The sequence below is a fragment of the Haemaphysalis longicornis genome, unplaced genomic scaffold (genome assembly GCF_048455015.1).
Source record: "Haemaphysalis longicornis isolate Haplotype H1 unplaced genomic scaffold, Haemaphysalis longicornis Haplotype H1 scaffold_3, whole genome shotgun sequence".
NCBI lineage: Eukaryota > Metazoa > Arthropoda > Arachnida > Ixodida > Ixodidae > Haemaphysalis > Haemaphysalis longicornis.
Genome location: NW_027526335.1, coordinates 245,838 through 264,614, shown reverse-complemented (window position 1 = coordinate 264,614; position 18,777 = coordinate 245,838). Strand labels below are relative to the sequence as shown.

Sequence of the window (18,777 nt, the reverse complement as noted above, 5' to 3'; positions counted from 1 at the left end):
GCCCGTCCATTCCAGGAATGGGAATGGGCTAAATTCTGTAATTCTGTGGAATGGAAAGGAATGGAATCACGACACAAGTTCGAATTACTCGGAATGGAATTGGAATGGGGATGCCCATTCCGCAACACTGGTGGATACTGGGGGCACGCAAATCCAATTACTTCATTTTATTGTACTTTTAATTTATTAACCTGTATTTCACTGCAAAGTCCACTTTATTTTTTATTTCATGCATTTATATGAGCTTTTTGTTTGGAATTTTTCGTATCAAGTAGTTTCTGCCGTTGGTGGCACACTGTGCAATCACGTGACTATGGCCGACGGGCAAAAAAAGAAAGCGGGTGATGAAAGTGCGTCACATTCAAAACAGTTGCTGCTCGTATTGCGTTATCGAAACCCTACGATTTTCGACACAAAATTTCCTTGGCGCGGTCCAGCCTGCCTACATGCTTTTAAGGCGAAACCCTGGTGAGATGTAATAGCAACTTCTTTTTTAATTTATTGTACTTGCGCCTTTTTCCTCGCTTTCGTTTTTTTTTCTTCTTTTGGCACGGATGACTTTAAACGGATTTTTTTTCTGCTGTTGCGTGTTTGCGTCAGTTTCTTCTGTTTCATTTGTTCGTCTTAGTGTGCAAGCAGACTGAAACACGCCACAGCCTCCCTAGAATCGGGGCTCTGCGAGGGTGGTGTGCACCTGTCCTACTCCCGTGACATCACGTTCAGGCTTCATGCTACACGCACTATCCTACAAGTGTTACTGTTCGAATCCACAGTGTTACGAATTTTGCGAACCGGGCACGTTAGTTCCTTAAAGGTCCAAATTCCGGGCCCATCCCCCAAGTGGCCATGTGTTACGAAGGAAGGAATAGCAACAAGGAAAAGGACTTTCAGGTTTGTTAGCTTTATTTCATTTTGCTCTTCACCGCTCTTGTTCGAAGAAGCTCTCCACAGCCTTTTTTTTTTTTTCGTAGAGTTCAATCCTCTCACAACCCTCTCTTCCTTCGTGCCCTTCACACTCCCGCTTACCCTCCCTCTGGTGTCACGCGGTTGGTTTAATTCTTAGCTCTCCCCTTTACTCGCTTTCCATGCTCTGCTTCCTACCACACGACGGTGATGCGGAACAAAACCAGTTGAAAGGTGTTAAGATCGCCTCTCGCAATAGGCACGCGCCGTTCATTGTATTGTAGAGAGGATAATGAAAAGATGCAACAGGCCATCAAGCTATCGGAATATTCGCCGTTACAGCCTCGACCATGTGGAAGAGGAAGGCAGGATTATGTCCAATCCAGACACGGGGATATGTGCCAAAGACGTGCCAGGGGAAGAAAATGAACCCCATAAAGTGCATGCGCGAGAAATGAGCTGGGTTATCTCAACGCTCGGACCTGCGTTCCTATCGGCTTCACCCCTGTGAATACACCACGTCAACCGACTATCGGTGCGTCGACTGTCTCCTTGACAGCATATGTAATACGTATAAGCCATCCTGTCAGTAACATTTTCACAAGAAATGCACGCTACGCAACCCCTCGAGGGAGACTGTCTGCCGCGCTGATGATAAAAAAAACACACAGTCAGGCAACGCTTCGTTCGAAACTGCTTCGCGAGCAGACGATAACTGAAGCGCACGCTCCGGCTGCAGACGGATAGACGTCCGGTAAGAACTTGCGGGCGCCATGTCCTCCAAACCACCTAAAGGAAAGGCGAGGTCTGCAAAACATGTCTCCACTGATTATATTGCACACACACCCGCTGACAGTCGAGTGGTGACGGTCGATGGTGCAGTCGCCGCCAAGGCTTCTGTAAAAGCTGCCCGCCGCGTAAAACCACAGCGCACACTACGCTTGCTCCTCGACGATCATGGAGCAAAAGCCGCCTCTAAGTCATCCCAAACGGGGGTCTGTAGCCAAACGACTCCACAGCCAATGCAAAGCACTTTTCGAGAGAAAGAAACGGGCTCGAAATTCCTATTTCGTTTAAAAGACCTGTCGGGGCAGAAATATGCGTGCTACGGAGACCATAAATATAAACCACGCCGCAGCAGCGGCCACCACGGGCGTCCAGAGTTCAACTCGGCCGTGCAAAACCATACCCGAGTTTCCTCCGAGTTCTAATGTCAGTCAAACACATCCAGCCCCTTCGGAGGCGCGGCGTAACAACCGAAGCCACACTTACCCCTGGCGCCCGCTTTGTGGGGGCGTAGCGTTGTAGCCACTAAGTCGTCACTTGATGCCCCTAGCAGCGACAAGAACTTAGCACGAAACAAAAAAGAAGTCCCCAGGCCACCATCAGCTAACAGTGTCACAGTCGCGAGGGTGTTCAGTCCGAACTGGAGTTCACTATTGTACAAGCCGACAGGAGAGACAAAAACGACACGATTTTCCAATGGGAGCCTTCTTCATACACCGTGAAAACATAGTCGATGACTAATGACACAACTTCAACGCCTAAAACGCACTCGCCAATTCTCAAACACGCTCTTCGATTGACCGGGACGGTTTCTGATAAGCGCCCGCCGCACACACTCAAGCAAGCCGTAAACAAAAGCCATAGTTGATGGTCAGGGGCAGGGCGCGTTCCATTCGCTACAGTGGACCCGCTTGATTACTTGGTTTGCGCTTGTGCAGAGCTGCACTGGGACTGCCCTCAGGCCACGTTGCAAACATAATTCAGTGGAAGAACAGAACACCGAGAAAAACGGACTGCCCCTTACCGGGCGTGGCCAACAGCCACGCTGGGGATTTCGAAGCAGCAGTGGGGCTATCTAGTTTATGCTCGGGAATGAGCATTGCAGAGCGAATCCGCCTCTTTCACAACCCCACTGCGCATGCGCAATCCCCTAGCGGCCAGGTCTCTAAGCAGTCCGGCAGGAGCAGCACACGACATTTCCCACAGCTCCCGCAAAAGCGGGAAGGGGTCGTGGTTGTATTTACATCGTTTGATTTTTTGTGTATGCTCGTTGTGCGTGGAACAATGCCCACAACTTGTGCTGCGTTCCGCTGTAACTCGGAGGGCCGAAAAAGGAACGGTGTCGGCTTCTATCGCTTCCCGTCGGCCGCACGCGATCGGCTACGGCGGCTTGCGTTGTTCGGGTCGGCTCGAGTGATGGGAACTTTAGGCTTAGCATCCTGAAGGATATTTGATCGCCGCTATCTGTGCAACTGCGAATGACAATCCGTAACACAACTTTTCACCACACTATCATCCCCTTTTTCGCATGTGGAACTTTATTTAAGCTATAACTGCCGTTTGAGCGATCGGTGACCAAGACATCTGTGTAGCCTGATTTGATGCTTCCGCGCAGGTATCACCATCTCTCGGCCGCTCTGCGCACCGCGCGCAGCGGCGACCGGTCAGCGTAGGCTTGCATCGCGACAGATATCTGGTCGCCGCTTTTAAAATAAGCCCTGACAACAATCCCTACCACAATTTTTCACCACACTAACACCTACTTTCTCGCATGTGGAACTTCTTATTACCGATCAGATTGATTCAGAAGAGCAGCGACAAGCGCGGTTGCTACCGTGGTCTGCGCCGGTTCGAGCCGCTGAGTGTGCCGAGCTGGCAGGCGCGGCCGCCGTGTGCGCGGACTGCTTACGAAGGCAGAAAACGCTTTACGATTGCTTGCTTTGTCCATTTCTTGCGAACAAACGAGCAGAATCCACAAATTCAGCTCAGCGATCGTCGTAGTTCACCATGGAGCAAAAACAGTGGGCGGAGCGACGCCGACGACGCATCTCATGCGCGCATCGGGCCATGTACGTGTCTCAAATTCACGCGTACGACTAGTCGTGGTGACAGTCGTAACGATCAGTCGCATGCGAATCGCGTGTACCAAACGTACATGTGTCCAGCGCCTAAAGGCCGTGTGTGAACTGCCGGCCTTTGTTGAGCTGGCGGTCGCAGTTCATGCCAGACGACTCCAAGTACTGCTCGCTCTGCTGCTTGGACGGCACACGGACCTGTCCGAGATTTCTCTGCCAGCCCTCGTTCAGTGATAAGAAGCCGCCTGGTATTATGTGATGACCAGGGGCTGCCATCCTAAGGCGTTATAACACCAACACAGAAGAAAAACTTGGGCTGCCCCTCGCCGTAATGTGGGATTGCCGTGCATACAACGAGAACGCAGCCGGAGGAAACACCGGCGAACCCTGCCGCTTCAACTTCCGCTAGGCACGCTAGGTGGCAGCACACCGCAATGAAAGAGGCGGATTCAGAGGGTGCTGCATGTGGAAGATAGCGGGCGCCGTACTTTATCAACGTAAGCGACCCCAACGCAGCGCGCTGAGTATGCCAGGCGTGCTGCGCACGATCCCGGCAATTTTGCTCGAAGTGTATCGAATGCTCCACTATCTCTACTTCCCCAACCCAAGCAGCTGGAAACTCGGGAGTAGGCGAAACTCGGGCCTTCTGGAATAACGCCCCAGTGCTATCTTTCTGGTCAAGCCAGCACGACTGTAGCGCAACCAGACAACTGCTGCCTTCGTCAGCTGTCATCCACAGAATCACTGCCACACTTGGGGAAGGGCAGTAACTGAGCTGCCATCAGGACAACTTCTCTCCATTCAACCTGCTTATCTTAACCATTTAGTTACCCCAAATCTGTCAGAATGGCAACCCAATGAGACACGCTGGCTGTGAAGGTGCCGTTGAAGACATGGTCAGCCGTGGGGATACTTTTCCATCGACTGGAGACTGCTCGCGACACCTTTGAGACGCAGAAATGGCCAGTTGCACAAAGAAGCTTCGTCTCCAAGAAAACTCGGCCAAAAGTGTGTAGTGCAATGAAGCTCATACATTGAAATATTCTAGCTGAAAGGATCAAAGAAGTTTGCATAGGCTTGTATTAACTTTCCCGTTTGTAACAAAATATTTAACAGCAAGGAAAGAGACATGAATAGATTAATATGCGCTACCGGCAGTATAGTCTACTGGCTTGAAACATCTCAGCCACTTTTGTAGGGACAGGCAGGAACAAAAATACGAAAAAAAGCACCTTTTGAGAAGGTTTGAAAAAAAAAACTGCCCCAACGCATTCGCTGCCAAGCTCAAGAACCATTCGGCTACTGTCGTCAGCTGTCTGAAAAGCTGCGTAGAGGTGTCGTGCTTTGTCCACTCGTTCAGGTAGGTGTGTTACCAAAATGCAGTGGTAATGCTTTTTTTTCCTCCTGATTTTGCCTGCTGTTTTTCATGGTTGCTGTCAACATTTACTAGCCTAAAGAGTGGTAGCTACAAGATGACGACACAGTGTGTTGGCAGTTATGAATGTTTTCAATGGGAGAAACGATGGTAAACTCGAAACTTTTTCTCAAAATCTTTCTGCAAAAGACATGGCGATGCCAACAGGACTTCTGAAGCAAAATCGAGGAAGAAAGCTGTTTTCCCACTATGGCTACGTGCCAAAAAGTGAAGAAGCATGAAAAACTGGGTGAGTTCGTGATTGTCAATCACGGTGGCAAAACAGCGCAATTTGTAATGTAGTCTTCAGCGTGCACTACAAATGGCGCTGTTTTGCGACCACGAAGAACCAGTGAAACTGGAACAAGGATGGCATTGACTGTAAAGGCACACTCACACTTGCGATGAGAGCGACGGAAATTGTGCCGCTTTGTCGCGCGACGATCGTTTTTGTCGAATGCTGAGGACCAATTATTGTCGCCGCGCCACAAAGCAACAGCATTCCCGTCGTGAACGGGCCTTTAGTTGAGCAACATTTTGTTCTACAGTTGAGCCCTTTTTATAACTCGTTTTGTTTTACTTGTTTATACCGCCATTATATTGAGGGTCATTACAGAGAGGGAAGCAAATACAGACTATTGCCCACAAAGGCTTGCGAGCGTGACCAGAAGGAGAAAGAAGCCTGCGACCAGCACGACTGACCGGGCAGCCCGAAGGGACTGTTGGGTGCCGAGCTGCCCAGGCTGGGTCCCGGGGAGGGGACGGCGGCCGCCGGCGAGCCCACCGAGGCCGACGAGGCGCCCCCGGCCGCGCTGCTGCTGAAGCCCTGGGCGGAGAAGCTCACGTTGTGCGGCATGGCTGTCTCGGCCACCTGCTGGAACACGGGCGGGATCATGGCGTGGCCGCCCGGCGGGTACTCGCTGTGCCGCGGAACCAGCACGGGCGGCAGCACTGCGCACAGCGCCAGGGGCCGCCGTCAGGGAGGAGGGCCCGGCTCCATCCAAGCAGAGCGCGCGCACCCGGCGCACACGTCGGGGACGCCCTCACTGACCGAAAATCCCAATGAAATCACGATCCCACCAGCCGCCAGGCACGGTCACGTCTCTATGCACACAAGCTAAGAGTAGAAGCTAATCCCCACGCAAGAGGGCGGAAAACGGGAGTCACTGTCTGTATCAAGGATTGGCGATGCAGGAACATCCACCAACGTTGACATTTCTCTTTAAAAGGAACGATGGTGTGTCGTCCGTACTAATGCCCAGGCTCCCCTTCCTGTCATTCATGTCAGATTGTTCCGACCAACCCCTTTGCAACAGGTCAGCCCCCCCCAATTTTTCTCAGTGGCACCAGCTGTAAATGCACCAAGGCCAGCTACACAAAGAAAGGCAAGAGGGTCTGTCACGCAGCGGCCTGTCAGGGTGTCGTAGCATTACTGGAAGAGAAAGCGAAAACTGGCTTGAGAGAGGAAAACAAGAGCGCATAAATACGCACTCTTCTGATATGCAACCAACACTGACGGCATTTGCAACACTCTTCTGGGAGCAGATAACCCTGACCATGCAGTGTGGTGTCGGCCAGGGTCTTTTTGAGCCCTTCAGAAGCATTGAGGAGCCGTTCAAAGGATGTTCAGCCCTGCAGTGGCAGCTCGTTTCCTCACCTGGACTCTCGACCCTCTTGTAGTGGTAGGGGTTAATGCACACTTCTTTCTGCTTGGCCGAGAAGGGGTACTCGCAACACTCCAGAGGCTTCAATTCGTGATGGCTCTGCAGGTCTGGCCATCGCCAGACGCGGCAGTAAATCACGTGAGGCAAACCTTTCCGATGTGAAACCTGGGACAGAAACGACGAAAACCCTTTTCGGTACACCCAAGCCTACTCGCATTCCCGCTAAGCTTGCTTCACAAAAAATATCTTTTGTAGACACACGAATCACAGTTTACAGCAATGGTGACATTGCGCTACGTTTCCATGGAACTGCAGATCAGCAGTGAAATTTCCGATCATTCGGCACAAATCTCAACTCAGCCTTCCAAAACTGCGACAACCAATCAGTTTGCTACAATGCTGCTAAACTGAGTGGCAGAGGGGAATCCTGCAATCGAAATCAATCGATTCACTGATTGACTGAAGGGATTAAGGCCCCGACACAACGCAGGTGATGAGGCACGCCGTAGTGAAGGGCTCCGGATTAATTTTGACCACCTGGGGATCTTTAACGTGCGCCGAAATCTCGTACATACAGGCGTTTTTGCTCTTTGCCTCCATCAGAATGCAATCGAAATCCCCCAACAATACTTTAAACGTGCACTGCAGTCATTCACCAAAATTCTGGCAAGTGTGCTTTTTACCAGCTTATAATGCCAAGAATAGTGGAATGGCTACGGACTGCAGTCAAACTGAGAAGGTACCCGCCACGGTGGCTGTGGCTACGGTGTTGCGCTGCTGAGCCCGGATGGAGGCGAAAAGCAAAAATGCCCGTGTGTACGATTTCGGCGCACGTTAAACGTCCCCAGGGGGTAAAAATTAATCCGAAGCTTTCCCCTACGGCACGCCTCATCGCCTGCGTTGCGTCGGCGCGGGCGTTAAACGCTACAATCAATCACTCAATCAAACGGAGAAGGTTCCGCAGCCCTGCATCCCAGCAAGAAACAGTAGCAATAAAGCCTTCGGGACGGCAAACAGCCCAGGTAAGCAGTGAGCGAGCCCACAAGGTGAAGCGCTCCGTTCGCACGCGTCCAGTGCCCAGTTCTGTTGCCAGCAGCCTGCTCACCTGCAGCCGGCCGTCCAGGGATCGGGGGATGGTGACGCACTTGGAGGGCTGCCCCGGGCAGGAGAGGGCCTTCTCGAGGTCCTCGATGGCCCCCTTGCGCTTCTTGAGCTTCTTGACGAGCGAGTCGACCGCCTTCTCGGCCCACTTCTCCTCCTCGTCGCCCTGCTTCCAGCCCAGCAGCTTCTTCACGGCGGGGCTCGTGAAGGAGAACAGGCTGTTCAGGGTCGACATGGCGTCCTCCAGCTTGTCAAAGGCCCCCCCGCCCCCGCCGCTGCTGGGGCCCCCGCCGCCGCCGCTCGGCCCCCCGCCGCCACCGTATCCGTTGCTCACCATGCTCTGCGGCGACAAGCAACAACGACCCCGGTTCCTAGTGCGGCTCTGAAATGGCACCAGTGATTGGTGGAAGGGGGCGAGAATGGCAGCAGCATTCGGCTAATTCCCCCAGCCACCTCAGCCACAGACCAATGATCAAGCCCTGGACACGGTCACTATGATCACAGGAGCACATTTCAAGGCAAGCACTGGCAAAAAAGCGGTCACTAACACCCAAAGCAGTGGCACACGGTGGACGAGGTGCAACTGAGCGCAAGGACGTCGTGAAAGTTGCTTAGGCCTCCTTTGTTACGCTATGTACAAGGCAGGGCACACAGTCCCCTTGGACAGAGGCTCAACAGGTCGAACAGAACAGCTAGGCACAGCAGGGGGATCCCCATTCAGGCCACCTGTGCAGTTTTAGCTGGCCGGGGCCCATGCCCAACAACATGATGTTTTTTGCGCCTATGCTACACAGGGCCACGCAATTAGCTTTTGCTGTCAGGTTTGCAAATTATTGCAGCTGGCAGTGGTACTTCTGATAATTTGACCTCGGCCAAACTGCAGCAGCAAGGCAGAATAGAAAAAAAACACGGCATGTAATAACCACCTGAAGCCAAAATGTGTAGCTTGTAATTGGATAAAGTCAGGCAAAACAATTAAATTTGTCCAAATTCAAATGAACCGTTCAAACACACTTGCTAATAGAGAAGAGAAAGAGGGGGGGAAGAGGGATACATTCCCATGTTAACACTGTTGTATCAAACTCGCGGGCAAAAAAATGACACCATGCTAAAATACTACCCCAGACTTTAACCAATCCAATTACGCTACTGTGACGAACAAATATATAGCAGCGGCAAAAGTATTTATTTTAGTAAATTTTCTGCTCCACAACAATTCAAAAGTCAGCCAACTCAAGTACAGTTGAACCCCTTTATAAGAGACACGTACCGGGGAGCAGTTTCTGTCTCTTATACAAGATGTCTCTTATAAGCATGGAACCATGTTTTCACTTACTAATCAGACCATAGTTCAATGTGGGCACCGTCTGACTAAAATAAGCTCAAAAGAATGCTACAGCATGTTTCAGAAGATTCATTCTAAATAATGTTTGGCCCTAGAATTTATGAAACTTTTTTTGCTTCATGACTGTATTTACACTGTTTTTTCCAACCGATTCTACAAGCTTTTTTTCCTTTCCTTGTTTGTGGAAGATGAATCGTAGATGTTGAGTTCACAAGCCTGATGAATAGCCAGAGCGCACAGCTTCTTCTGCTGTGTGCTCAGGCTATTCATTACGCTTGCAGGACTCAACATCTGCGATGCTCCTTGATTGGGAGCTACGCGAGTGGGAGAGCTCGCATGTGTGATAGCGCTCCATCCAATGGATGGCAGCAAGCTTCAACCACTTCTGTCAGTTGCATTTCCATTGGCAGGGCTTCTCATTGTCATTTCATAGCTGACTGAACCACTTTGTGTTTGCAGAAATTATAATAAATAGCGACTGCAGGTGTCTGTCGTCCACCTGTGTTTCCACAATGGAAGCAACTGCAATTAGTGACTAGTGGCACTGCATCTGAAGTTAAACTGCCTGTTACAAGCAAGATTACTGATTAAACTTCAAGGATGGCTTGTCCCTTATAACCAATCTTCTACATCCAATGTCTGTAATAAAAGAGGTCAATTTAATGGGAAAGATAGGGCAGCCAACCATGTGGGTGAATAGTGTCTCTTATAACGAGGTTCAGCTGTAGTGATGTCAATGAGGATGTTCTTTTTTTTACTGTTTATAGCCCCAAACATGACATCTCTCAAATGTCATCATTCACTAGAGCTAAAGAATTAAATTTGGCATACGCTAGATAACTGGGTTTCACAGGGGCGATACTGTTATGGAATGTAATAGGGAAGAAACATTAGCATGCCACAAACACAGACTGATAACGTTGCCAGTGGCCAGCCAAGGCATTGCAGTACACCTTAGGAATGGCTCCTTGACACTACACACACAAACCTGCTGCCTGGCTAGCAACAGGGGACGAGGACCTCACTAGCGCCTTTTCTCCGAGCAGATTTTTACACACAACCCCAAAATGATCTTCTTCCTGTTTACCCTGGCAAAGAACTTGCAACTTCAGAAATGCCCCACAAACTGTTTGGTATGCGGTTAAATTCAATGTATCCTAGAGAGGTGACAAGGCACTGTAAGCCCACTGTTCAGAAACGCTTACTGTGCACTGCCACAGCACACCGATTTATTTATATCGGGAACAAAACACGCATACAGCATAGTGGCGTGCAGAACTTTCCCCCAGGGAAGGAACAAAATAAACAAGTGTGGAATGCACAGTACTGGCCACAACAGAAAAAGACTGCTTTGCAAAAGACAGTGCCACTTGTGCCAGGGACTAACGAGCAGCAGCCATGTGTCTTATTACAAGAATAATTACCACCAGGACACGAGAACGAGTAGCCATTTAAACAAGAGCAAACAAGAGCTGTAAATTGTGATCATGTGCAGATACAAAGTACTGGGAGCAGAGGTACTTAAGATGTTCAAGACTACGTCAACGCAAGAAGCTGTGTAGTTTCTACTGAAACGCGGCATGTTGGTTGACCCTTTCAGTGCCAACTTTTTTTTTTCAAGCACTAAAATGTTTTCTTTGTGTTCTACTAAATTCTACAGCTCCCCTAAGCCCATAAACGAAAAATAGAGCTTGAAGTGCAAGTAATTACTGACCTATTAATGAGGCCAATAATCGAAGACATCTGGCAAATAAAAATGTTAAGGGAAAAATTTTTCCGTTTTCCTAAACTTTATGACCACCTGAGCCTACAAGCAAAAGATGAGCCCTGCAGTGCAAATATTTTGATTTACAAGCCTGCGCATACAACTAGGACGTGTGGTTCTTTTAGCCTCGACGTCATAATTTCGTGTTCACTGGAGCTTTTTCTTTGCAGCGTCCGGCTCCGCTAAAACGCTACACCTTGAAGGACAATTCCCCCCAAAACTAGCAGTTGTGGCTTTGCTCTCTATGTGCTAAAGTGATTCCATTTGGAATCACCGGGACAGAAAGGGTTAGGAGACGCAACGTCGTATGCATGACGTCCACCAGGAGTCCACCAGAGGAGAGGACCTAGACAAGAGAACCCATCGCACGCTCCACAACTAAATCTAACCAGCGAGCCTGTGAGATTTCCCATACACTCCATTAAAGTGTTCCACTTGGGCAGCACGGCCCTTCTTCTGCCGTGTCTTCCTCCCTGTGGCACACGTCGTCCTGCCTGGCCTGCCGCTGGTCTCCCTAGCGCGATCTTCGGCCTTAGGAGTAGCTTCCTCATCACAGCGCATAACCAACTAGGATGAGGCTTAATGGGGGGAGCAGCCACCTTCTTTTTTTCTCCAATGCAGCCCAACCCATCACCACGGAGTGCCACAAACGCCGGCAGTCGTGAAAACCTCCCGACACACCAGCTACTGTGTTCTCTGACCGCTGCCAGTGCCTGCCGATGGATGACACGCTATCCGAGAACAATGCCTGCTTTTAGGTGCACAGCACACAGACACCACATTTCTATGGAACCCTGCCCCCATTGACAGCGTCGCTGTAAATCAATGCAAGGGATGCAAGAAACTTGGGCCAGTCATAGTACAAATGCAGTGTGCGAGCAGCAGGATCCTATGTGCAAGACTATGTGGTGCAAGAATGTGCAGCACATGCTATTGCAATTACTTCACCAGGTCATACCTCATTCCAGCTTTGGCTAGAATCCAAAACAACCTGCAATGACGTACAAGAAACAAGTTTTACCCCATGGTCCTTTTTCCCACTTCATAACACTATGAGGAAAACAACGACCTCTGTAAACTTGAATTACGTAAAGCCAACCCAAGCAGGCACATAACAAGTTCTGGCACATAACAGTCGCCCCACGTTATGCTCTTTTTTGGCGTTCTCCTGGGGTGCTGTTTCACGAGCTTCAGCTCATTCCATGGACGAAGCAGACGGCCCACCAGCAACATTAATAAAAGGCCCCCCACCAACAAAAAATTGCGTAAACTAATTGAGCACAACTTTTTGCATCCCTGAGTGATGTTAAATAGTGTGTAGAATCATGTATGCTAATACTAGATGGGCCCTACAACTAGAAAAAAGTTTTCTTTTTATGGAAAAGGCATTCATTCGTTGACTGCTGGAACATTACAAAAAGTTTGTTCTACAAGGAAGTTTTTCATAAACTGCTAGAATCATACAGGCCCCTTAATTAAGCAGTCCCAAGACCGTTGATCTTGTCGCCAAAGAAATGACGACTGGAAACAGTTTGTAACTTTATGCAGCACGTAATAAAATTGTGGCCTTTACGATGACACCACAGCAGAGGCTCTAAGAACGGACGTGCTGGCTGGCCAACGGCAACAAAATTACTGTGAAGCACCCTGTTGACTGTTTTCAACACCCCCGAATATTTCCATCGCTCGTTCAAAACACTTCGTTCTCGCAAATCCGACTATCAGGAAAACAAACAATTGAACTATAAGACTGGCAGAAGCAACAAAAGCGGTCCCTCCTGCATAGCTGATCATCACATTACATACGCACGCCTTGCGACGTGAACTAGACTCGCACACATTTGCTACTTCAAGATTGCGTCATCAGTAAACAGTGGTTCTCCTTAAATTACTAATCAATTAATTTATGAGGCCACAGCACCAGGAAATAAACATAACTCGTCAATTCCCGATCACGAGAGTTGCATCTACCGCGTAAGCTGGCCGCAAGAACACTCGACGGAGTTGCGCGTTGTGTCTGCACGCGCACACACACACACGTGACCGAGACAGACACAAATAAGCGTTCAACGCACGCCCGCAGCTGACTACTCGCCAGCCCAAGTACGACCGAGCCATGGAGTACGCTGTTTCTCACGAGCGAAGGAGCGTTACACGCCAGAGGGTAACAGCTGCGTACGCGAACGGCAACCACGACGTCATGTTCCGGTCTTTGCAGTGGTCGATACTGGGGAGGCGTTGCGCAACACTCATTACGGTACACATTCTGGAAATTTCCCGGGAGTTATGAGTCACGATCGCCAACGGTGGTTCAGTCCTTGTTTAGTTGGAGCAAACATGGCCCGACAGAAGTATCACGCCAACGGTTAGCTGCATGATTCACAAGTGATCTGAAGGACGCCCTTAATCGCAACATGGGCTCCTTGCACGTCGCCAGAGCGAGCTCCGCGGGAGACGAGAAGTATCTACCGTCAAGAGCAGCTGGTGCACGCATGCGAGCCGACAGCGAGACAATTACAATGCACTGCAACACGGCCAGTCATTTACGGTTTTCTTTTGAAATGCGCAAAGCGGCTAGCTAGGTCGTTCTTCTAGTCGTGCGAATATAGCGCAGCGCTCGGGAATAAACGCCCTCTGAGACGAAACGACACGACGAGCAGCTGACGACGACAATCTACGTCGTGTTGAAGTGCAGTTGCGGCAGTAAAAGCAATTGACTATTTCTCATAACACGTTACGAGTAATAAGCCTATTTTAGAGCCAAGGCAGGTAACAGATGAGACGTACCTGAATACATAACAAGAAAGGCGGGAATAAGCAGAAGGTCTTATAGCGTCGATTCCATTGAGAACGAGTTAAAACACGACGAATTGAGGTCACAATGTCCGAATAACTGTATTACCAGTCACAACACATCAACAATTTGGCGTCAAGGAGGCGAACATTTGTTGTTGTACCACTCCGCGTCAAATAATGTCGATTTCAGCGCACGGGCCGCCAGTTTTGAACAAAAGACCAATAACGTATTTCTCAGGTGAACTACATATGGTTGGCCATAATGCAGCTGCGCAACGAACAACTAGTGCGACTATAGCGGCGCGGCGCATCAAACTATTTCCTTGCGCGGAGGCGACACCGACGAAAGGGAGAAACGCGGCCTTGCTTGGCGTCAGCAAGTCTTCCCCGCGTTACGCCGAGCGCAATGTAACCTTTCTATCGCTGTGATCGCACCCAGACATCTCGACACTCGTGTAAGCGTGACTGCACGGACAAAAAGTAGATAGCATTTGCATCAACGCTTTTGGACGACTGCTCCTACCCCCGAATAACGACCTCGTCATCAAGTAACACCACAATAAGCGATATAAACCTGGCAGGGCGTGTGAGCACCCTTTTTATCGAGAGCGCGGGTCCAAGAGAAATTACTGGCCGCCGATTATTTGCAGCGTACAAATGAAAATAAAGCGGAATAATCTCGACTTCGCAGCGCATCCCTACAGCCGTTCGCTTTGGCGCCAAAAAGGATTCGATGCACTTAACTTGCACGCGCTAAAATGTATTGCTTTCGCAGTGAGGCGCGCGCTGTACGGTGAGCGTCCTCGCCAATCTCCGACACACGATCGTCGAGTTTTGTTTACATAAAAGCGCTCAACAAGCAGGAGCGCGGTGGTGGCGCATAATGAGTAGGACGCGTTACCGCACTGCACGTTCTTTCACTGTTTCCGAACGCCGCGCACTCGCCCTACGGCATCAAACCATACGCACTCGCACGAAGACTGTTTAGTATGAAAACAGTTTAGTGTGAAAACAAAGCTAGCGAATGCCGACCTGACACGCGGAGGTAAAGCAAAGCATTAACTTAGGATTTGTACAAGCAACACCCGCTTGACACACAGGCGGCGCACTGCGGCCGTGGGGTTCAACCCGTACTACTTGAATTCTGAATGCCGGGCCGCATAGTTACCGAAGCAAAGCGAACCGCAACAGAGTTTGACCAGCCATCGCGCTAAAGAAATACTTCAGGACAGTAAGCAGCACGAATTTCAAAAAGAAGAATAAAAGAAAGAGACTCGCCTGTGTCTCCATGGACGTCATGTCGGTGGGGTACGCCGGCCGTGCCAGCGAAGCGATGGTCGGAGCGAGGGCGAGGGCGCACCAGCGTAGTTCGACCGGCCCTCAGAGCCGGGTGGCGGTCGGAGGGGCGAAAAAAAAAGAAAGAAAAGAAGCGCTTTTGTGATCGCGCGGGGAAGGCGGGGATTCGAGAAACTGTGCTTACTGGCCTGTGCGGTTTCCCGCTGCCGAGTCAACCTTTCCGAGTTGGGGTTTCCGAAGGAAGAAAGGTAGCCGAAAGCGTTTCGGAGCCCGCCGCTCGATTTCTTTTTTGTTTTGTTTTGTTTTGTTTTGCTGGTTTTCATCGTTTTAATGTTGTTTTTTTTTCTCGAATGTTTACATACCGGTTTGTTGTCATTTAGCAAAAGGCTTCCGTTGGACAAATCTGCGTGTTGTACATATGTATGTTGCGCATATGTTGTACATATACATATACATATGTTTTACATATGTATAACGAGGAATTTGCTCGCTTTTACGAGAACTTTGTAAATTTTACAGAACGCGCTCTGTTAATTCAAATTGGGAACTTCATAAAAGTGCGTTGCTGAGCTTAAAAATAAATATAATCCTACAATAATTGTGAAGTCCGACTCCAATAACCCATAGTTTAATAAATGTCTAAAATCATTGCTCACACGAAAAAAACGTCTCTATAGAACAGCGAAAAGCAAAAATAGCCCAGACGCATGGAACCGCCACTGCCCGTGTGAAAATGAATACAAAAAGGCAGTTATTGCAACCAAGGATAATTTTTTTTTCTGCTGACCTGATTACAATCCTTCGTTCAAACCCAAATAAATTCTGGCGCGTAATTTCTGCAAAGCCGCAAACTAACCATATAAATCTTGTTAACTCTGATGATGAACCGATAAGCCCCGAGGAAACAGCCGCCGCTCTGAATAGCTTCTTCACGTCTGTGTTTCACATACCCAATACCTCCCCTGTTGCACCTATACCGGACTTCTCTTCCCAGACCATGCCTGAAATACAAATGCACCTCGATGGCATCTCGGCTGGCTGTGATGACATCAATTGTAAATTACTAAAAAACACTAAAGCAATATCTAGCAAATTTTTTTACCTTATATTCGACCAATCTTTAAACACAGGAAACTTGCCAGTTGATTGGAAGAAAGCTAAAATAGTCCCCATTTTTAAAGTGGGAAGGCGCGAAAGCCCTGCGAATTACCGCCCGATTAGCTTAACCAGTGTTCCATCTAAGATCCTTGAGCATATCATAGCATCAAATCTTATGGCCTACCTAGAATCAATGAGTTTTTTCCTACCCTTTACAACACGGTTTTCGGAAGTATCTTTCCTGCGAAACTCAACAGGCTGACTTCACAAATGACCTACTGGGGCAAATGGACGATCACATTCAAATTTATGCAATATTCTTAGACCTCTCCAAGGCCTTCGATCGCGTATCCCACAATCACCTGCTCACGTACCAAATTAGCCGCTCTTGGTATCCCCCCAAACCTTATAAAATGGCTCGAACATTTCTTAACCGGACGCGTGCAGTTTACCTGTGCTTACAATTTCCAATCAACCCTTACCAGCGTCACTTCCGGTGTCCCCCAAGGCACCGACTTATCACCTTTATTATTTCTTATTTACGTAAATGACCTTCCCAGTAACATAAAAACACAGTTGCGCCTGTTTGCAGGTGACTGCGTTCTTTATAACCCCCTTCATTCTTCTAACGACGCAATCACCCTACAACACGACCTTGACACCATCACTTCACGGTGCGAAAAATGGCATATGCCTCTAAACCTCACTAAATTCAAAGTCCTGTCCTTCGCACGTAAATACATTACCACACACGAAACCTACTGCATCAACTCGGCTCCCATTGACCGCACGTGCACTCACAACTATCTAGGAGTTCATCTGACGCCATCACTATCGTGGGTGAAACATACTGAAACCATTCCGGTCCAGAAGCTTCGCGCACATTAGGCTTCTTACGACGTAACTTGCGATCTGCATCTCCTGACATAAAGAAACTCGCATATCTAACATACGTGCGACCAAAACTCGAGCACGCATCGTCCATCTGGCATCCCTCACAAGCTTATCTCGCCGATGATTTGGAAGCCGTTTAAAACCGCGCAGCTCGTTTCATTACGTCACAATATTCAAGACACATCAGCGTAACCGCACTAAAACACACTTTGTCACTCGCATCGCTCGTTCACTTCGCATAACTTCTCGTGTCTGCCTCCTTCACACTTTCTTTTTCTTCAGCAGATCGGGACGCTCTCTCCTAAAACGCCCATTAAGAACATCATCTCGCCTGTCCCATACGCACCCCTTGGTGACCATAAAATGCCGGACGAAGGCGATGAGCAGCTCATTTTCCCCCCATGCCATAACACTTTGGACTGCACTACCAAATAACATTGTTTCTTGCAGAGACCGCAAAATATTTCGCGATAAACTAACCCGTTTTCCAAATACAAATGATACGTCCTACAGCACATTTACCTCTTGCATTTATGGTTGTGTTTTTACTGTACTTGCAGAATTATCGCCTGTAATGTATGTTTATGTTTTGTTATGCGTGTTCTTTTCGTTTTTTCTTCTTTCTTTAATTTCTGGTAATCAGTGTGTACCTTCATATTGTTACATTGCTGTGAAACTTCCAACTTCGATGTACGCCCCCCCCCCCCCCCTTATGTAATGCCTTCGGGCCCTTAAGGTTGAATAAATGAAATGAAATAGTGTCGCAGCAATAAAAAAAGCTTTTTTAAACAAATGAAGAAATCGCATGCTCCTCTGCAATAGTCTGAAACTTTGCGCGAAAGTCACATTTCGTGGACGATTTTTTTATTAAAATAACACGGCCGATAGCGATCAATGCATGCACTGGTTTTTCATATATCGATTAAAACCCGTTAAAAAATAGACCATACAATCCGACCTCCATGCAAAGTTCGGCCACAATCCAGTCAGACATTTCTACAAAAACACCTTTTTAAACAGGCACATCAACTGTTGCAACAGCATAACTTTGTGTGTAATAAATTATATAGCTGGAGATGTTTGTTTATTAAAGGGACCATGAAGACAAACTATACAAGCCTGTTTAATTTGAAAGAACTAGCACTTGGCAACCCGCTCGGCTACATTGCAACCACGAAATACGTTTTTTTTTTTTACCGAGAAAGGAAAACTAAAATTTCTCGCTGCATATGACGTAAGCAAGACACAATGGGCATCCTCGATTTACCTGTCCTGGACGGTCCGCGGGCAGTCCGAGGACTGCGTTCTGACCGGAAGTCCCATAGGATCGCGTCTCGGGCAGTCCGCGGACAATCCGGGACTGATAAAGGAGGATCCAGCCTCCTCCATTATCAGGCCTCCTCCATTATCAGTCCCGGATCGTCCGCGGACTGCCCGAGACGCGATCCGGCGCTAGAATTTTCCCGTGTATTCCTATATGACCACCGGTCCGAACACAGTCCTTGGATTGCCCGTGGACCATCCAGGACTGGTAAATCGAGGATGTCCAGTGGGAACACTAACTACATAAGTTGGGCCTCCTCGATTGTTAGTTCCGGATCGTCTGCGACCTGCCCGGGACTCTATCCGGCGCTCGATTT

General features: G+C 48.8%; 1 protein-coding gene across 2 annotated transcripts in view; it reads right to left on the bottom strand.

The window, feature by feature from the left end:
- Positions 1-14,152, bottom strand: part of LOC144173822 (protein mothers against dpp-like) — a 39,087-nt gene extending 24,935 nt beyond the window's left edge. The window contains exons 1-5 of one of the 2 annotated variants that reach the window (XM_077702080.1): positions 13,841-14,152; positions 12,012-12,044; positions 7,948-8,283; positions 6,836-7,007; positions 5,881-6,129 (exon numbers count right to left, since the gene is read on the bottom strand). In XM_077702080.1, coding sequence (XP_077558206.1) covers positions 5,881-6,129; positions 6,836-7,007; positions 7,948-8,280 — 754 coding nt within the window. In that variant the 5' untranslated portion in view covers positions 8,281-8,283; positions 12,012-12,044; positions 13,841-14,152. The remainder of the gene's footprint in view (positions 1-5,880; positions 6,130-6,835; positions 7,008-7,947; positions 8,284-12,011; positions 12,045-13,840) is intronic. The other variant, XM_077702079.1, reaches the window with a different exon arrangement.
- Between the last annotated feature and the right edge of the window lie 4,625 nt (positions 14,153-18,777).